At 40.8% G+C, this 15,480-nt stretch overlaps 2 protein-coding genes across 17 annotated transcripts in view; one reads left to right on the top strand and one right to left on the bottom strand.

The window, feature by feature from the left end:
- The window catches only part of APAF1 (apoptotic peptidase activating factor 1), a gene marked incomplete at both ends in the record, with an annotated part of 29,614 nt that extends 29,054 nt beyond the window's left edge, over window positions 1–560 (top strand). Inside the window, one exon of the mRNA XM_084279290.1 lies at window positions 417–560. Within this exon, the coding sequence (XP_084135416.1) occupies window positions 417–560 (144 nt within the window). The remainder of the gene's footprint in view (window positions 1–416) is intronic.
- Window positions 561–15,211: 14,651 nt separating this feature from the next.
- Window positions 15,212–15,480, bottom strand: part of ANKS1B (ankyrin repeat and sterile alpha motif domain containing 1B) — a gene marked incomplete at both ends in the record, with an annotated part of 442,540 nt that continues 442,271 nt past the window's right edge. For 9 of the 16 annotated variants that reach the window (XM_084267805.1, XM_084267813.1, XM_084267814.1 and 6 more), the window contains one exon: window positions 15,212–15,332. In XM_084267805.1, coding sequence (XP_084123931.1) covers window positions 15,222–15,332 — 111 coding nt within the window. The remainder of the gene's footprint in view (window positions 15,333–15,480) is intronic. The other 7 variants (XM_084267817.1, XM_084267807.1, XM_084267808.1 and 4 more) reach the window with 1 other exon arrangement.

Raw genomic sequence — 15,480 nt, 5'->3', positions numbered from 1 at the left:
AAAGACATTCTCTAAGCAGTCTTTGGAAGCAGGTGTGTTGAAACTGAGGAAATCAGTGTTTTCATCAGTCTTTCATTAGTTCAGGTATCTACTGGTTACGATCTCTGTATGTCTGTGAAATGAAAGGTTGTGGAGCTCTTGTCTCCCAGAATGCTGGAGGTTTGTTGATTGTTGGCTAACGTTTAGCTGTTGTATGTGCTACCAGACTACTTCTGCCAGTATCCATTTCAAAAAAAAAAAAAGGATTTTCATTTTTCTTATGAGTCTTATAATGGTCCTAAACACTTTCTGCTTAAGCTTGCTCATATTTTTATTTTTAATTCTGCCTCTTTGGGAAAAGCAGTTAAGTGGGGTCACCATGTTTTATAGAATTTATTCTAAACTTCAGCTAACTGAAAACATGTTGTATTTTATAGTGGTGGAATGTAACTACTGGAGAATCCTTACAAACCTTCTACACGAATGGAACAAACCTCAAGTCGATACACGTGTCCCCTAATTTCAGAGTGTACGTGACTGTTGATAATCTTGGTATTCTTTATGTATTACAGAAGCTGTGATTGGTTGTGCTGAGGAACACTGCAAAGATAATGAATTTCTTTTTTTTAGGCTGGAAACAAAATTTTGCTAAATGTTTCCCTGGCACTCATTAAGCTGTGAATGATATTTCATTGTTGTATTCACAGTGTTTTCATGTGTATTTATGTACACTTATGCATGTTTACTCAGATGAGCATGCGTTTAATCTTGGTTTTAATAAGCATTATCATAACATTAAGTCTTGATTTACATCTTAAACACGTTGCTTCCCATTTTGTAAGAAAATTGTATTAAGATTTATTCAAATTAGTTGGAATTAATGTTAACAGTGAAGAAATAATAGGACTATGGTGCTTTGAAATTGTACATTGTGCTAAGGCTGACGGCTCGCTGCGCTCTAGCCATGAACACAACTGTCTTGGTGCCTGTTGTTGAAAACAAATCAAGTAGCTGTTCAGTTCACAGCACCACTGTGGGGTTCCCACTGTGGGGTAAGAACCTCCATGCTTCTAACCTCGTGGAGATAAGGTGCATTGTGACACAGAAGAGCTACTCTCATTACGGGGAGCATCTTGAGCCTCGTTTTCTCAAGGCAAAATCTGAAAGTGCATTTGAAGTGAAAGAGATGGTACCACATTTCCAGTGAAAGGCTGACCACAGCTAACCAGCTAATTGAGGATGACAATTATTTGAAAGCTGTATATTGAAAAAATATAAGGAGGTGTGATTTTTAGTTATTTTTTCCTTTTGGATTTAGCATCCAGTTTATACTATGGGATATTTGATTGTCCTCAGCTTTGTTTACGATGGGATTCTATGCACAGGGATCCCTTACTAGTAATATGTGATTTTTCTCTCTAGTTTTTTTTAAGTTATTTTGTATTTTTTGCAGCCTATTTATAATTCAAGTTGAAATTTTGAACTTTTTGTACTAATTATACTTGCCATATCTTTTGTGAATGAGAAGATAGCAGCTTTTCTTAGGTACATAGTAAGTCTTGTTCTAGTAAATTATGTCTCAACTGCTCTGAGCAACAGCACAAGCATTAATACCACAATTGTCATATTTTTGTAATGGCAGTAGGACACTCCATATAAGTACTTCATTTGTAAAAATGATAATAATGAAACCCTTTGTCCCTCACTTTTAATATTTTGTGTGTGTTTCAGAAGTTTTAATATACAGCCTTAGTATTTTCCTGGTTTTGACAATTGCCAGTTTTTCTTTAACTTGAAACTCCACCATTTCTAAGGTGCTATGGAATACGGGTCAGTATAATCAAGGTACTGCTGGCAGATATATAAAGAAAAGATATTAAACAGAAAAAAAAACACGTGGTTTTGTATCCTAAATATGTACAGCATTCAATAAAGATAATGTGGACAACATTGGCTGAAGTTGTAAATGAATTTGAATTCATGAGTGGGGGTTTTGGTTTTGTTTTTTTACTAGTGGGAGGGGGAGCACTTCCTCTTTTATTGCCTTTTTATTGTGGTTTTATTTCCAATCTAAATACACTGTGGCTTTACAAATTACATGTAAAAAATACTTTGACAAATAGGCAGTGGTATTGCATATCCTCTTCTCAGTGATGTCCAGTGACAGGACAAGGGGCAACAGGTGTAAGCTGGAACACAGGAAGTTCCCTCTCAATATGAGGGAAAAACTTTTTCACTGTGAGGGTGACAGAGCACAGGAACAGACTGCCCAGAGAGGTCGTGGAGTCTTCCTTCTCTGGAAACATAGGGAGGTGGCTCTAAGTCTCTGTAGCAGAGGTCAAAGATGAGAAACACTGTCTGGATGTGTACTTGTGTGACCTAATCTAGGTGGATCCTGCTCTGGTTTGGGGGCTGGACTAGATGATCTTTCCAACCCCTAACATTCTGTGATTCTGTGATATGAGGATGGAGGAAAAAGTGGGGGAAGGGCGGGAAAGAGCGAAACTGAAGTCTTGGACTGTGTTCTCTAGTCTTCAGGGCAGAGTTGCTTCTACTGTCTAGCTTGTACAGAACTTCACCTAGTAGCTGGAGATTGAAGGAGCAGGCAGTGGCTCTCAGCCAGTGTCCCTTGGCTGTGGAGGCACAGGACTGTGGTGGTCTGAACTTGGACACACAACTAGGTAAAAAGATCCAGGATAAATGTTTCATGTGAGGAACCAGGGCAGAAAGCTGTCTTTTTGTGACAGTGCTGTTGAAACTGCTGCTAGGAAAAACTGATGGTGGTTCAGTGCAGAAAAGTGAATGAACAGAGTTCATAGGCAATTTCAGTTTTGAAGCAAATAGCACAAAACCTTGAAGAAGTGCAAGATAAATTGTGCATCCTTGAATTACTCATGACACCACAGCAGCATCGCACCTGTTGCTGGAACCCAAAAAGTTGTGCTTGGGAGGAGGTGGTGTTTCTAGGGTGGGGATGGTTGCATTCATGTGCAAATCTATGAAGGTGGCTCTAAGTCTCTGTAGCAGAGGTCACAGATGAGAAACAGCGCTGAGAACATCTGAAGAGCCAAAGAATAGATGTGATTTGCAGGAAGAGGATGGCAAAACTTAAACAAAAGGTTGCTAAAATAGAGGCCAACCACAACAGTGAGGCCTTTAAAATATTGAAGAAGGTTAGGGCAGTTTACCATAATAAATAATAAAGTCCTGCTGTGTCATCAGATGTAGCTGTTCTCTTTGATGTTAGATGTATTTTAAAGGAAACAAAAGAAAGTTGGGCCAGAAGCAATTTTTATGCAGATTGAACATTAATGCTTCCATTATCTCTCATAATTCTGGATCAAATTGAATCAGCCTGCATTCAAATTTAACTAATGAGCATTGCAGATTTTATCTAGTTCTTTAACTGGAATTACATGCTGTTGTGTAAACAATTTTTAGGTACACTTCCTATTAATGATGCCTATCAGCTTCAGTAGAAGTTTTGATTCTCTTCATTTTTACAGACCTTTGCTCCTTTGCAAATCTTTTTCGTCTTTTTTAATGTTTTGTTTTCCTCCCTTTGTATTAACAAGGACTTGTACCCCCATGCAATGCAGCTGCTGTAAAGAATGCTTTGCATTGCCTTGAGTTGTAACCGTTCCTTTTAAGACAGGCTTCCCCTCCCAGCTCTCTCATCTCATGCAGTTGTTTGAAGTTGAACTATGCAGTCATGGCAGGAGGTTTTCCAAAGTAAAGGTTTATAGATCTCTTGTAGCATTGGAATGCGTGGGTAGAGCTGGACCTGGCAACCTGTTGGCAGCAGAGGAACATCCTCCACACCAAAATTATTCTGCCTCCCCTAAACAATATGCAGTGAAACCCTCTGTTACAGAATGCAGTGCAAATTGCTGATTGGTTTTTCCCCATTTTTTTTACTTACTGAAGTCTCTCTATGGGACCTAGTTCTGCAGATTGTATCAAGCTACAACAGCTTCTGTCCCCTCATCTCTGCTCTCCTGAGGTGTTTTACAGAACCTGATGCCTTTGCAGGTTTCAGAGGAAAGGGAAGCTGAGAAAGCAGCCTGGCTTGGGTGATGTCTTCTTGGCCTCTTGGAACAGGACCTTGTAGGGAGGTCATTCTGCCCAGCTTCAAGAAGCCAGTAAATCCAGAATACTACTGGGTCACAGAGAACTCAGGTATGTTCTTACAACTGCTTACTGGGACATGAACCTCTTACACAACCTTATGGTTGCCCTTGCTCCATAGCAATTGGAGATGCCACAGCAATGCCAAGGAGAGCAGAAGTCAGCCCTGTGGCCAGGAGGTGCTTTTAGGTGTTTCCATCTGATAGCACACGCTCAGGTGTATTTGTCCACATTTTACATTCTTCCTTCTGTCTACAATCAAGACACAAATTTTTCTGGCTCATAGATAGATGGTGATGAAGATGCCCAAGAGCTCTGCGGACTTGGGACACCGTTTTTCCATCGTGGTTTCAAGAAGAGCAGAAGCTAAATGAACCCTTACGTTTGGAGAATGGGGAGTGTGCCAGGTACTCCAAACACTTCCAGTGTGATTTTTGTGCTCAATTTCACTTTGTTCTTTCAAGCTGGGAATGGGACACAATCACCAGCTCTGCCGATGTGCAACAAGATACTGAGACCAGGCTTGTTTGTGACATGAGTTCTGCCACAAAAATACAGGTTGACCTATATTTTTCAGCACTTCCAAGCTGCTATCTGTGTCTTTGCATGTCGGTGTGGGGGTATTTTTGGGGGGAGTGGAGAGAGGTGGTTTAAGGTTTCTTGGGGTTTGAGGGGATTTTTTTTCCAAATTAACTTCCTGTACGCCTTATTTCTCCAGGGCCTTTTCATGAGAAACCTTGCAACTAGATTTAAGAGAGGCCTAAACTGGGCCATCAGGGTGTGCCCTAGGAGAGCCATTGAGCTTCCAGCCTGCACGTGCCACTAGTGACAACGTCAGCACTTCCTCTGTCATCTCCTGCAGCTATACTGCTGGACTAGCTGAATGCAGAGGCGTGTGTGTGTTTATTCAGAAGGGGGAGAGAGCTAAAATACCTTGTAAGTGTTTCAGTAGGCACTTGCTCTCTTGGGGCCTGGCTGTTTACACACCAAATTAAGCTTCCTGCGCTTGTTTCCGTTTAACAAACCATACACAGTAGGTATAGCAAGTGCTCTGAGAAGACTGAGAACCACGTCCTTCAGGCTAGGAGGAATCTTGCTCTGTACTCAAGAGGGATCATCTGGGTACTTACATAGGATGCCACGATTGGACTCTGTGTTTGTGCATGGCATTTTTCTTTACTTCTGTTTGTTTCTCTGTTTCTTTGTGTCCCTCTGTGATTTATTTTTTTTTTAGCTTGGTCCAGTTTCATGTAGTAACATATAAACTCAGGTGAATTTTGCGAATCATGGTCTCTGAAATGACTCAAAATGAGGCAAAGGCAAATTTACCAACCCAGCTGGGTAAAAGTAAATACGGTGCTCTTTAGGTAAAGCACGTGTTATTCCCAAGGCATCAGTGCACACGATGTATGCTTGAAATTTAAAATATCTTCTTAAAAACGTATCTTACATTATTCACAGAGATTGGTAGCACAGCTAATCCAGAGCAGGGGTCTGTTAAAGGAAAAGGGGTGATTGTGCTGGTGCTGTTTGCACAGTGACTGACAGAAACAGTATTTCTTTTTTTAACTGTTAAGCACTTTTTGCTTTTCATTTGAAATATCAGATTGCTCTTGCAGATTCTTGCACATTGCTTTTTTTTTTGTCTAAGCCAGTTTTAGAGGCTACTTAGAACAGGATATTAAAACAATTCTGTCCTTTTTCCTTAAGAACAGAGTAGAACTTGAAAACTGCATACCTTAATCTATCTTTCCCTTTCAGAGTTGTTTTTAATCCCCCTGGCAGATTCTTGCTACGTTAAACAAGTGGAGCCATAAGAAACATTTCAGTAATCAGGCCAACTTAAAGTACTCATAAATTATCACCAGACAGCTCTAAATCTGTCATAAATTCTTACAGACTTGTTCACAGGAATGTTTATGTAATTGTAAGAAAATATAGAGAGGAAGTGAAGTCTCCTTTTTACAAGTTAAATCAACTACAGCAAGATGAAAAACACCCACACCCTTGGCTTGGATTCCTGAAAAGCAAACCTTTTATGAAACCTTCAATCGGAAATCAAATTATTAAATCAAATTCAAGGTGTAAAAATCATCAGTCTTCCAGGGGTCACTGGCTGTGCCCTCCTTGCACATCCCTTGCACCATAGGGCATCACCTCTGTCAGGGAGGCACAGATCTCAAACCACTCCAGCAAAAAAGAAAAAAAATTGGCATAGCTGGGAACATAGATGTAATGTAGGATGTCTTAAAGCTGGGAATCATTGGAAGGGGTCTGTCCTGGTTTTGGCTAGGATAGAGTTAATTTTCTTTCTGGCAGCTGGTGCAGTGCCATGTTTGGAAGTTAGGATCACAGCAGTGCTGATAACACAGGGATGTGTTTAGCTGTTGCCAAGCAGTCAAGGGCTTTTCAGCTTCTCACACTTCCCTGCTAGGTGGGAAGCACCTGAAGGTGGGGAGCACCCAAGAAGCTGGGAGGGGTCACGGCCAGGACAGCTGACCCAGGCTGCCCGAAGGGATATTCCGTACCATATGATGTCATGATCCATTTCTAACTGGGGGTGGGCTGGGGACCTGGTGCAGCAGCTGGGAGTTTTGCACAGCACTGACTTTGGGGTGATGGCTGAACTCTGAACACCTGCCTGCTGATGGGAACTAGGGAATAAATTCCTTGATTCACTTTGCTTGTGTGTGTGGGCTGAGAGGCTGGGCAGTCTGGGGTCTTGCATGGCACCTGGGGGGCAGGTCTCATGCAGCGTTGACTTCAGGTGGAGAGAAATTGTGCTGTTCAATTGTTTTGTGTATTTATTACTATTATTATCTTCCTTCCTCTGTGTGTCCTATTACACTGTATGTCTCTCAACCCATGAGTTCTTTCACCCTTCCGATTCTCTCCCCATCCTGCTCTGCAAGAGTGAGCGAGCGGCTGTGTGATGCTCAGTTGTTGGCTGGGGCTAAACAGTTACAGGGTCCAAGGAGTTACCAATCCATAAGTGTGAAAAATCCCCACCCAAAACACACCACAAAACCCTCTGTCTTAATGGACATCCCTTAAAAAGAGGTGTAAAAGCTGCAGTGAATTACAGATAAATATGTCAGGAGATGTTCATGATATTTTAGAGCATAAATTACAAGTTAAATGATAGGAGCAACTGATAGAGGTTAGTACATCAATGGAGGAAATATTGACTGATAATCAAAATAAATGAGAAGCCCTTAAACCTATGGGATTAACAAAAAGCAGCTTATTCCATTGATCAGAGTGACACAGTTGTGAAATACAATGTTAGAAAGTCAGAATATTTGGAACATATTAATCACTGGGAGAGGAGGTTTGTAATCTTAACAGAACAGGTGGCAAGGATGCATTTGTTCAAAGAAAAGAGTTTTGAGTCAGCAAGACCAAGCAACAAATAGCCAAATGTCTGAGATGGGTAAGATGAAGAGTCTTTTGGATCGCGCCTGGTAAAATTAATCAGTGTCTTGAAAAAATGAGAATTTTCTAAAGGGTTGTGAATCATGAAAACTCTAGTGTCTTGCAAGAGGTGACCAAGGCAGCTATTGACCTGCTGTCTTGAGTAAAACAGTGGAATGGCAGATTTAAGTTTATATGGAAAAGTAAAACATGCTCTGGACATTGCAGCATTTTTCTGGATATTGCTGATTGTCGTGGGTTTATGATACTGGTTCCAGCAAACATTGCTGGCAGATTTCTGTTTTGCTTGTAGTTGGGGTTGTTTTGGTTTGTTTGGGTTTTATTTACCATTCCAGTGTTGATACAAGAACTTTGGTTTACTTCAGGGAATTTGATTTATTATCACACATCATTTTGATTTAAGAGAGCTTCTATTCTATAGCACTGGTGGAGAACATATTAGATGGATTAAAATATAGGTCATGTTACTGGTACAGTGTTATTAACTGCTTTTTTTCCATGATCTATAAAGCCTCTGATGATAATGCTGCAGATGATATAAATTGGCTACAGAGTGAACTGCAAGAATAGGTAGCTATCACAATACGACACGTGGCTGCTTTCAACATCCCACAGCATGGTTTGGTTATGTTACAAAGTGTAGCTTTGTCATGCACCGTGGACGTAAGAATGCCATGAAAAACATCTTGAAACTAGTTGATGGTATTGTCTGTACAGACTCTGAAGTGCTGCAGTGGTGTGTAAACAGGACATGTGGGTACATAAAAGGGATCTGTTTCAAAGGATTGAGGAACTGCTTCCTTAGTAAAACATCAGCTGGGGTGGCACATATCACAGAATCACAGAATCGCAGGGGTTGGAAGGGACCTCCAGAGATCATCGGGTCCAACCACCCTGCCAAAGCAGCTCCCTAGAACAGGTTGCACAGGAGGCATCCAGACGGGTCTTGAATATCTCCAGAGAAGGGAGACCCCACAACCCCCCTGGGCAGCCTGTCCCAGGGCTCTGTCACCCTCACTGTGAAAAAGTTCTTCGCATGTTGGTGCGGAACTTCCTGTGCTCCAACTTGCAGCCATTGCCCCTTGTCCTGTCCCCACAGACACTGAAGAGAGGCTGGTTATTTCCCCTTGTGTCCCAATATAGCTCTGGTATTTGTATTTCAGGGGCAAAAATGGATTCAACCAAAATTTAGAAGAGGATCCCACAAAAAGTGAGCCATGGGCTGGGCAAAAGTCGTGCAGTGTGAAGCCTGAGTTGAATTTGTTTTCTGAGTTGGAGAGGTGGCTGAGGAGTGGGGTGTGGGGAAGAGGCAGGACATTTCAGCCGACAAAAGAATAACAAATGCTATTGTCTGGGGGAAAAAACAACAAACCACCTTGTAAAATCATGCCAAGCAATTCTTAATTTCTACTTCTCTGCACAAAACTGAGTCTAAACAAACGTCTCAAAAACCCATTCAGTTTCTACTTAAATGCTGCAGCTGTTCTGTAGGCTTCACATGTTATGGATTGCAACAAAGCTCTTTATTCCCGTCCTCTGCATGTCTCACCTAAAAATAGGTATAGAAAGAGAGTTCCTTGTCTCAGGTCTGCATACAGGGTTTTGTTGGTCATCTGTGGATCAGGAAAAACTTCATTTTGGTATTGTATAATTTTCCCTTCAGATCTTTTCACCTTCCTTTGAGATTGGCCACTTTAGGAAGTGCAGTATTGAACATAGGTGACCTGTGCCTTCAGGTGCAACAGGTATTTTTCTTTTTACTTTCCCAGTGCAGTTTCCCTGCAGACTACATTATGTAATGACTAGACTTCTGGCTGAGGAAGAGATTTCCCCACAGTCAGATTGGCTGGGATTTTTTCCCCCCAACTTTTTATGTCTCATGGTGGTGGTGGGGGGGCATCGGTACCATTGGCTGGAATTACTGAGGCACTTCTCACCTAAGGGATTTCCTGCCACATCAGGGGCTGGGTGTAATGGTGGCACCTTAGTGGTCTCGTCTCTTTACTTCTTATAGCAGTCATCTTCATTTTCTAGGTTTAAGGTATTTGGCCCAGATAATTCGTGAAGCTTTACGTAGATATAGCTGAGTGAAATGAGATGGATGCGATAGAGTGGTGAATGGTTGTGCTGAATGATCTAATGCCTTTTCACATTAACCTCCAGTCATATACAGCATTCCCATAGACTTATGGGTTTCAGTAGATTCACGCAACGCAGAATTACTCACCTCATGTACCACTGATACCTTCCAGTCAGCACATAATAGTACAAGTATATAAAGGTACCATTGAGACAAAAAATAAAATTATCTTTGAAATTATCAGCTCAAGAAATAAGTAGTCTACCCTCATTTATATACATGAGGCTATTTTTTGCTTAGGACATGCCCAAGCCCTTAATTCTGCAACCTAGCAATGACCAATATCCGATATCAGGAGCACAAGAACGAAGACTGCACTGCGTCTAATGTCTCTTCACAATTAGTGTGGTGTGTTTCTTTTCTTCCTCATGGTGTCACTATAGGATAAAGTTGATGTTCTTTGAGTATTCTCTACACTGGAGCATATTTCCATTTCCTCTGTCTCAACTGACTTTCTGGGTTTTCTATTAGAAAAGAGATGGTGTTTAGAAAAGATGGCATTAAGTAGGCTGCCTTCAAAGTTGGACACGCTCTTTCAAATACTGACCCATCCTTAATATCGTGCATGAATTCTTTGTTTTTAAATGATTATATTAGAATAAATTTAGCGTTGGATCTGGAGAATTAGAGCAGTTCTTCCAGTGACTTGAAGGTGTAGAAATCACCACATTTAGAAACAGTAACAAAAAGGCATGTATCTTAAAGTGAAGAGAGCTTATGATGATAGGCTTTCTGTGTGTGAGGAAGAAGGCTAAGGCCCTGAGTTCCTGCCTAAGTTGCACTTACGTGGTTGCAAAGTGTTTTGAATTCAGCTTACCTGCTTGACAGAAAAAGCAGTTTTCTTTTCAAAGCTCTTGGTTGCGAGAGTAGAAAGAGAGAATTTAGTTTCGCTTACGTGCCGGTAGTGTTTTTGTCTGTCTAGTTATTACCCCTTCCCCCAGACCCACATTCTCAAAGCTATCTAGACACCCAACTTCTGTAGTGGGAAGGTGAAAGACATGGCCCTAACGAATGCATATACCTATTAAGTGGGACTGAAGAGAAATTTGCTGGTGCTATCGTACGAGAGTGGGCGCCAGGCAGGGAAGCGCTGCTTGCCATTCCTGCTTTTGGCATGTACCCTTCCGTACAGGCAAGGGACACAGGGCACTCCCCTGGTTTCCCTCTTCTGCCTCTTCAGCAGGACAGTGGTGTTTGGCTGGCTGCATTTATTCCTTGTCCTAGTGCCGACTCTGGCAGCCAGTGAACCTTGCGTGTCCATTTGGTCAGCTGAGCTTGTGGCTGCTCCAGCCTGGGCTATGACCTCAGGTGTGAAATGTCACCAGAACTGGTGTGTTCAAGTATTGGCTTGATAGTAGTATGGCCAGTTTGCTAGTTTAGCGAAGGATTCAGTTCACCTAAAGACGTGATAGAGCACTGAACAGTTACAGACCTTTTCAGTAGAAGCCTGCGCATTATCCCCTCCTCATGCTGAAAATCCTACACACGTTTCCAGCAAGTTGTAAGTCCTTTTTCTCCCCACTCTCTTCAGCTGGTCTTTTTACATGCGGTAAGATGTCCCTCCTCTTAGATAAGTCCCCACATTTAAATATTGTCTCTAATCCTTATGTCATGTCTTTCACTTACATGCTTGTCGCTGCCACGCAGTTCTTCTGTAGAGGCAATTGTTCTTTGGGCTGATAGTTGGGAGGCTGCTGAAGTTACTATTTCTAGACTGTTGCCTTGATGACATCTTAAACATCATCCTCCAGTGAAGTGTGAAGCGGGACAGCTGAACAGCACACTTTGAAAGAAATCTAGGGCAAAATTAAATGCGAGTTCCTCACGTGGCACAAGCTGCCTGTTTTAATCTAGAACGGAAGTGATAAAATATTTCACTGTTGGATGTGAAAGTGTATTAGCTATATAGCATGCTGCTTTCTTTCCAGAGAAAACCTGCTAATTCTCTTCTCCACAGTCACCATTTTAAGGTGATGACAGTGTTTGAAGCGGTGATACTGGCTTCAGGCTGCAAGACCTGTGGTTCTGCTGGAGAAACACCCTTTCATAAAATTATTGGCGGAGCACTAGTACCAGATACACAAGTGTCACCTCCTGCCAACTTTGAGCTGTAGCTCCTCTGGCTTTTAATGAACACCCAGGCCAGGTTGGAGGAATCACCACGTCCATCCTGAACAGCAACATCTGCTTTAGGAAATTCTCCACAAGACAGAGTTTCTCCAACTCTACCCTCAGGAGTTTCTTCAGTCTTTAAACCTTCTCCCAGCAGCAGGTTTTTTATCTTGCATATTGGAGTCCTTACTACCCAAATAATTCTCCAAATCCTGTCACCCACACTTACCTCATTTTGAGTCCAACTTCCTTATCTTCTCATGTCAGATGCAATCTACTTCCATATCATGTCTCCTCTTCTGCCCATTCTCCACCCCTCCCACTGTAAGGCATTATCTTGCAATGAACTCCTGGTTTTCCAGCATCCAGACACTCTGGTTTCTTCACATAGTGTCCTTGACTGCCTTTGCTTCCCTCTTTACCTTGAGCAGAGGTCAAGAATTGCAAATTTCCTCACTTTCTGATCTTTTGGAGGTGTCTGTCTTTTTCCCTTCCTTCACTTTTAAGACTGACCATTGTCCCCTTACTGCCTGTACACTTCCAGGAATCTGAATGGAAAGTCACCTTGACCAAAAAGTGATCAAGTAGTATCTGCTTTGTGTTAGTAGGATTGTAGAAGTCTCTATGGATCTGAAGAAAGGAATGTTGAATCACTGTCCCCTGCCAGAAGTGACCCCTGGGACTTCTCTCCAACTGGCTTACCCTAGCATGAGTTAGTGGGGGAAAATTTTCCCTCACATATCACAGGTTTCTGCAAATACAGGAGTGCCTTACACCCGTTAGTTCTTCTTTCACTTTCCAGTTTCAATTCATGTCTGCTGCACAGGCTCCAACTATTCACTGCCTCCCTGCATCCCAAAGCTCTTCTCTTCACACTCATTCCCTGCCCCACCGGTCTTTCATCCGCCCCATCTCTCATCAGCATTGCTTGCCATCCTCACTCTCTTTTGCCCCAGTTATCCCTCCCAGACAAGTTCAGCTGCTCATTGTGCCACCTTACCGGGTCTTTTTGATGAACCTAGAACAAATTCTTCCTGCAAGTTGCCAGTTCTTCCTGTCATTTCACTCCTTTCCCTGACATCTGCTTGGAGTTGTGCTGCAGCTCCTGTCTCATCCTTTCATTTTAGGGGTCACTCTGCTACGTAAGAGCTGCCCCAGTTTTACAGCCTAAAAAACCTGGCCACGTTGTACTTCTGGTGTCTGAAGTGAACATGTTTTAATGCAACTCCCTGCGTGAGTCCTTACAGGGTGCGATTAAATACGGCAAGGCTGCAGGTCATTAGTGCACTAAAGAACTAGTTAATTAAGGACTCTAAAGCATTCGGTATTTACCATCCATTAAAAAAGCCCAACCTCTGTTCTAAACAGAAACTGTCTCCCCAGCAGTGCCTGGGTTTGTGGGGAACAAGATCCAAAGCCCAGTGAAATGGAGGAGAGGGACTTTCACTGATCTCAGCCTCCTTTGGATCAGGCCTCTCACGTCCTTTGGCAATGACAAAACGATGCACGAAGCACTGGGACTGTACAACTTCATTTTATTTTGTGTGCTTTTATAGGATATAAATAAATGACAAAATTACAAAATTTATAACTGGAAGCCCAAGCATATTTACATGAGTATTTGTTGCAGTGAGGCTACTATTTACTGTTCTCCTATACAATTTTTCTTTTCTTTTGGTACCATATTTTTAGTGTTGGGGTTTTTTTAGTCTTTTTTTTTTTCTCCTTTTTCTTTTACTGTCAGTTGACTACGTACATATCAACAGTGAAGAGGCAAAATATGTACACGGAACTATTTTGTTCAAGTAAATTGAATACTGTATTAAAATTATGTCATCACTCAGCGCTATGATGAGGTTTAACTAAACCATATACAATTATCAGGTTTAAACCAAGTTCAATTATCCTTTTTTTTTTATTTTTTTATTTTTTGGAATTTACCAACTGATGATTCTTAACTGAAAACCTCAGCTGGATATGAAATAATAATTAAAAAAACATTAAGACAACCACACAATTTATCAATATCTCTATAATGAACTTCAAAAATGATTCACAATTTGCCTGGATAGAACAATATACGTTAAAATGTCATTCTTCTCCTATAGTGATATTTGTACTGTTATAATTTCAGTTCTACATAAATATACATCATGGTATTATACAAATACTCCACAGACATTAAAAAAATTAAAACACTCCAAAGAAAATGTAAGTAAATATTATTTAATCAAATATTAAGCAAATGCTTAACTATTTTTGTTCCATGAAAACTTTTTTATTACTTTGGAATTTTTATTCTTTTCTCACTCTTTTTTATTTAGAAAATGTTTTGCAGTAGAATTTTATCAACATTCTTCCAAACAAGCTTTCTGTGACAGAAATCTTGATAGCAAAATCCATGGGTTTGGCTTTTTTTTATTTTTATTTTTTTTAAGAACCACTGAGATTATTTTCTTTTAAAAATACCAGTAGAATTCATGGCTATAGCAATGTTGAGCTGCATAAATATATGTGGGTGTAGTAAGAACGACCATTCCGCTTTCATTCCAGACTGATCACACGGAACATCCAGTGCACTGATGCTACAACTCTTAAAATTTTCATAATGCTGCAATAGCAGTGGTTTACTTAACTTTAAAATAAACAATATTTTTTCATAATTAATCTGGCTTCCTTCCATAAATATTCATATGTTTTCCTATAGTACTTCTCTTCCATAAAAAATATCTAATAAACGTCTTCTGTGCATTATTAATACCTTTTTTTTTTTCTCTAACCATTCATAAAACTCTGATCCTTAGTTACAATGCAAGAGGTTCCTATTCTGCAGAGGATCAAAGGACACCAATGATTACATATAAAACCAGCGCACACAGAAATCAGGGTGCCTAATTTCTTGTCACTTTAATGAGTTCTTTATTCAACACAGGAATTATTAATTAATTCAGTGGTTTCACAAATACTCTATTTATTAATTCTGGTTCTATTTCAATTAAAAACTGCCGAGATTTAAATAAAAAAACCAATCAAATATTCTACCTATAGGCAGCATTAGAGTTAGTTTAGAGACCTTTTTTTTAAATCTTTTTTATTTTAAAAAGTAGAATTCCTAAAATAAGAAATCAAAGAAAGCACTGTGGCAGAGTCACAAGGGAGAACTGCGTGAAAAATAAGGTTTCTCACTCCTCTTGTGGACTGTGATTTTAAAAGTCTTCGTATAGTGTCATTCTTCTGTCAGTGCTGGAGGAAGAAGAACATCACCAGAAATGACTGTCAGCCTTTTTTTGTTTTTGTTAGTTACAAGGCCACTCATACAGTGCAGTCTTCCTCGCTGCTGGATTGAAATGTTGCCATAAAGGAAAGGCTGTGCTGTGACTGCTTGGCGTGCAAGGCACAACAGGGAACGGGGGGGGACAGTTTCATATCAGAAAATGGTAGTTTCATACTTGGTATTAATGCCTCGTTTGGCTTCTTGTCCAGGTTCAACAATCCATGGTAGATTTGCAAGAGTCTTTTGTTCAGATGGATCTATCTGCTTTAAGACAAAAAGCAAACACACGGACGGGTTACCATCTCTGTGCATAGTGTTTCTAGCACAAGTTTTTCTTCAAACAGACACAGTGCACAACTAATTCTGTACTGATGATGTCCTACAGCAACACATGAGGTGTTCTACGCTCCCA

Source organism: Gallinula chloropus, assembly GCF_964237585.1.
Source record: "Gallinula chloropus genome assembly, chromosome: 1".
NCBI lineage: Eukaryota > Metazoa > Chordata > Aves > Gruiformes > Rallidae > Gallinula > Gallinula chloropus.
Note: the sequence above shows the minus strand (reverse complement) of the source record. Positions and strands in the feature narration are given on the sequence as shown.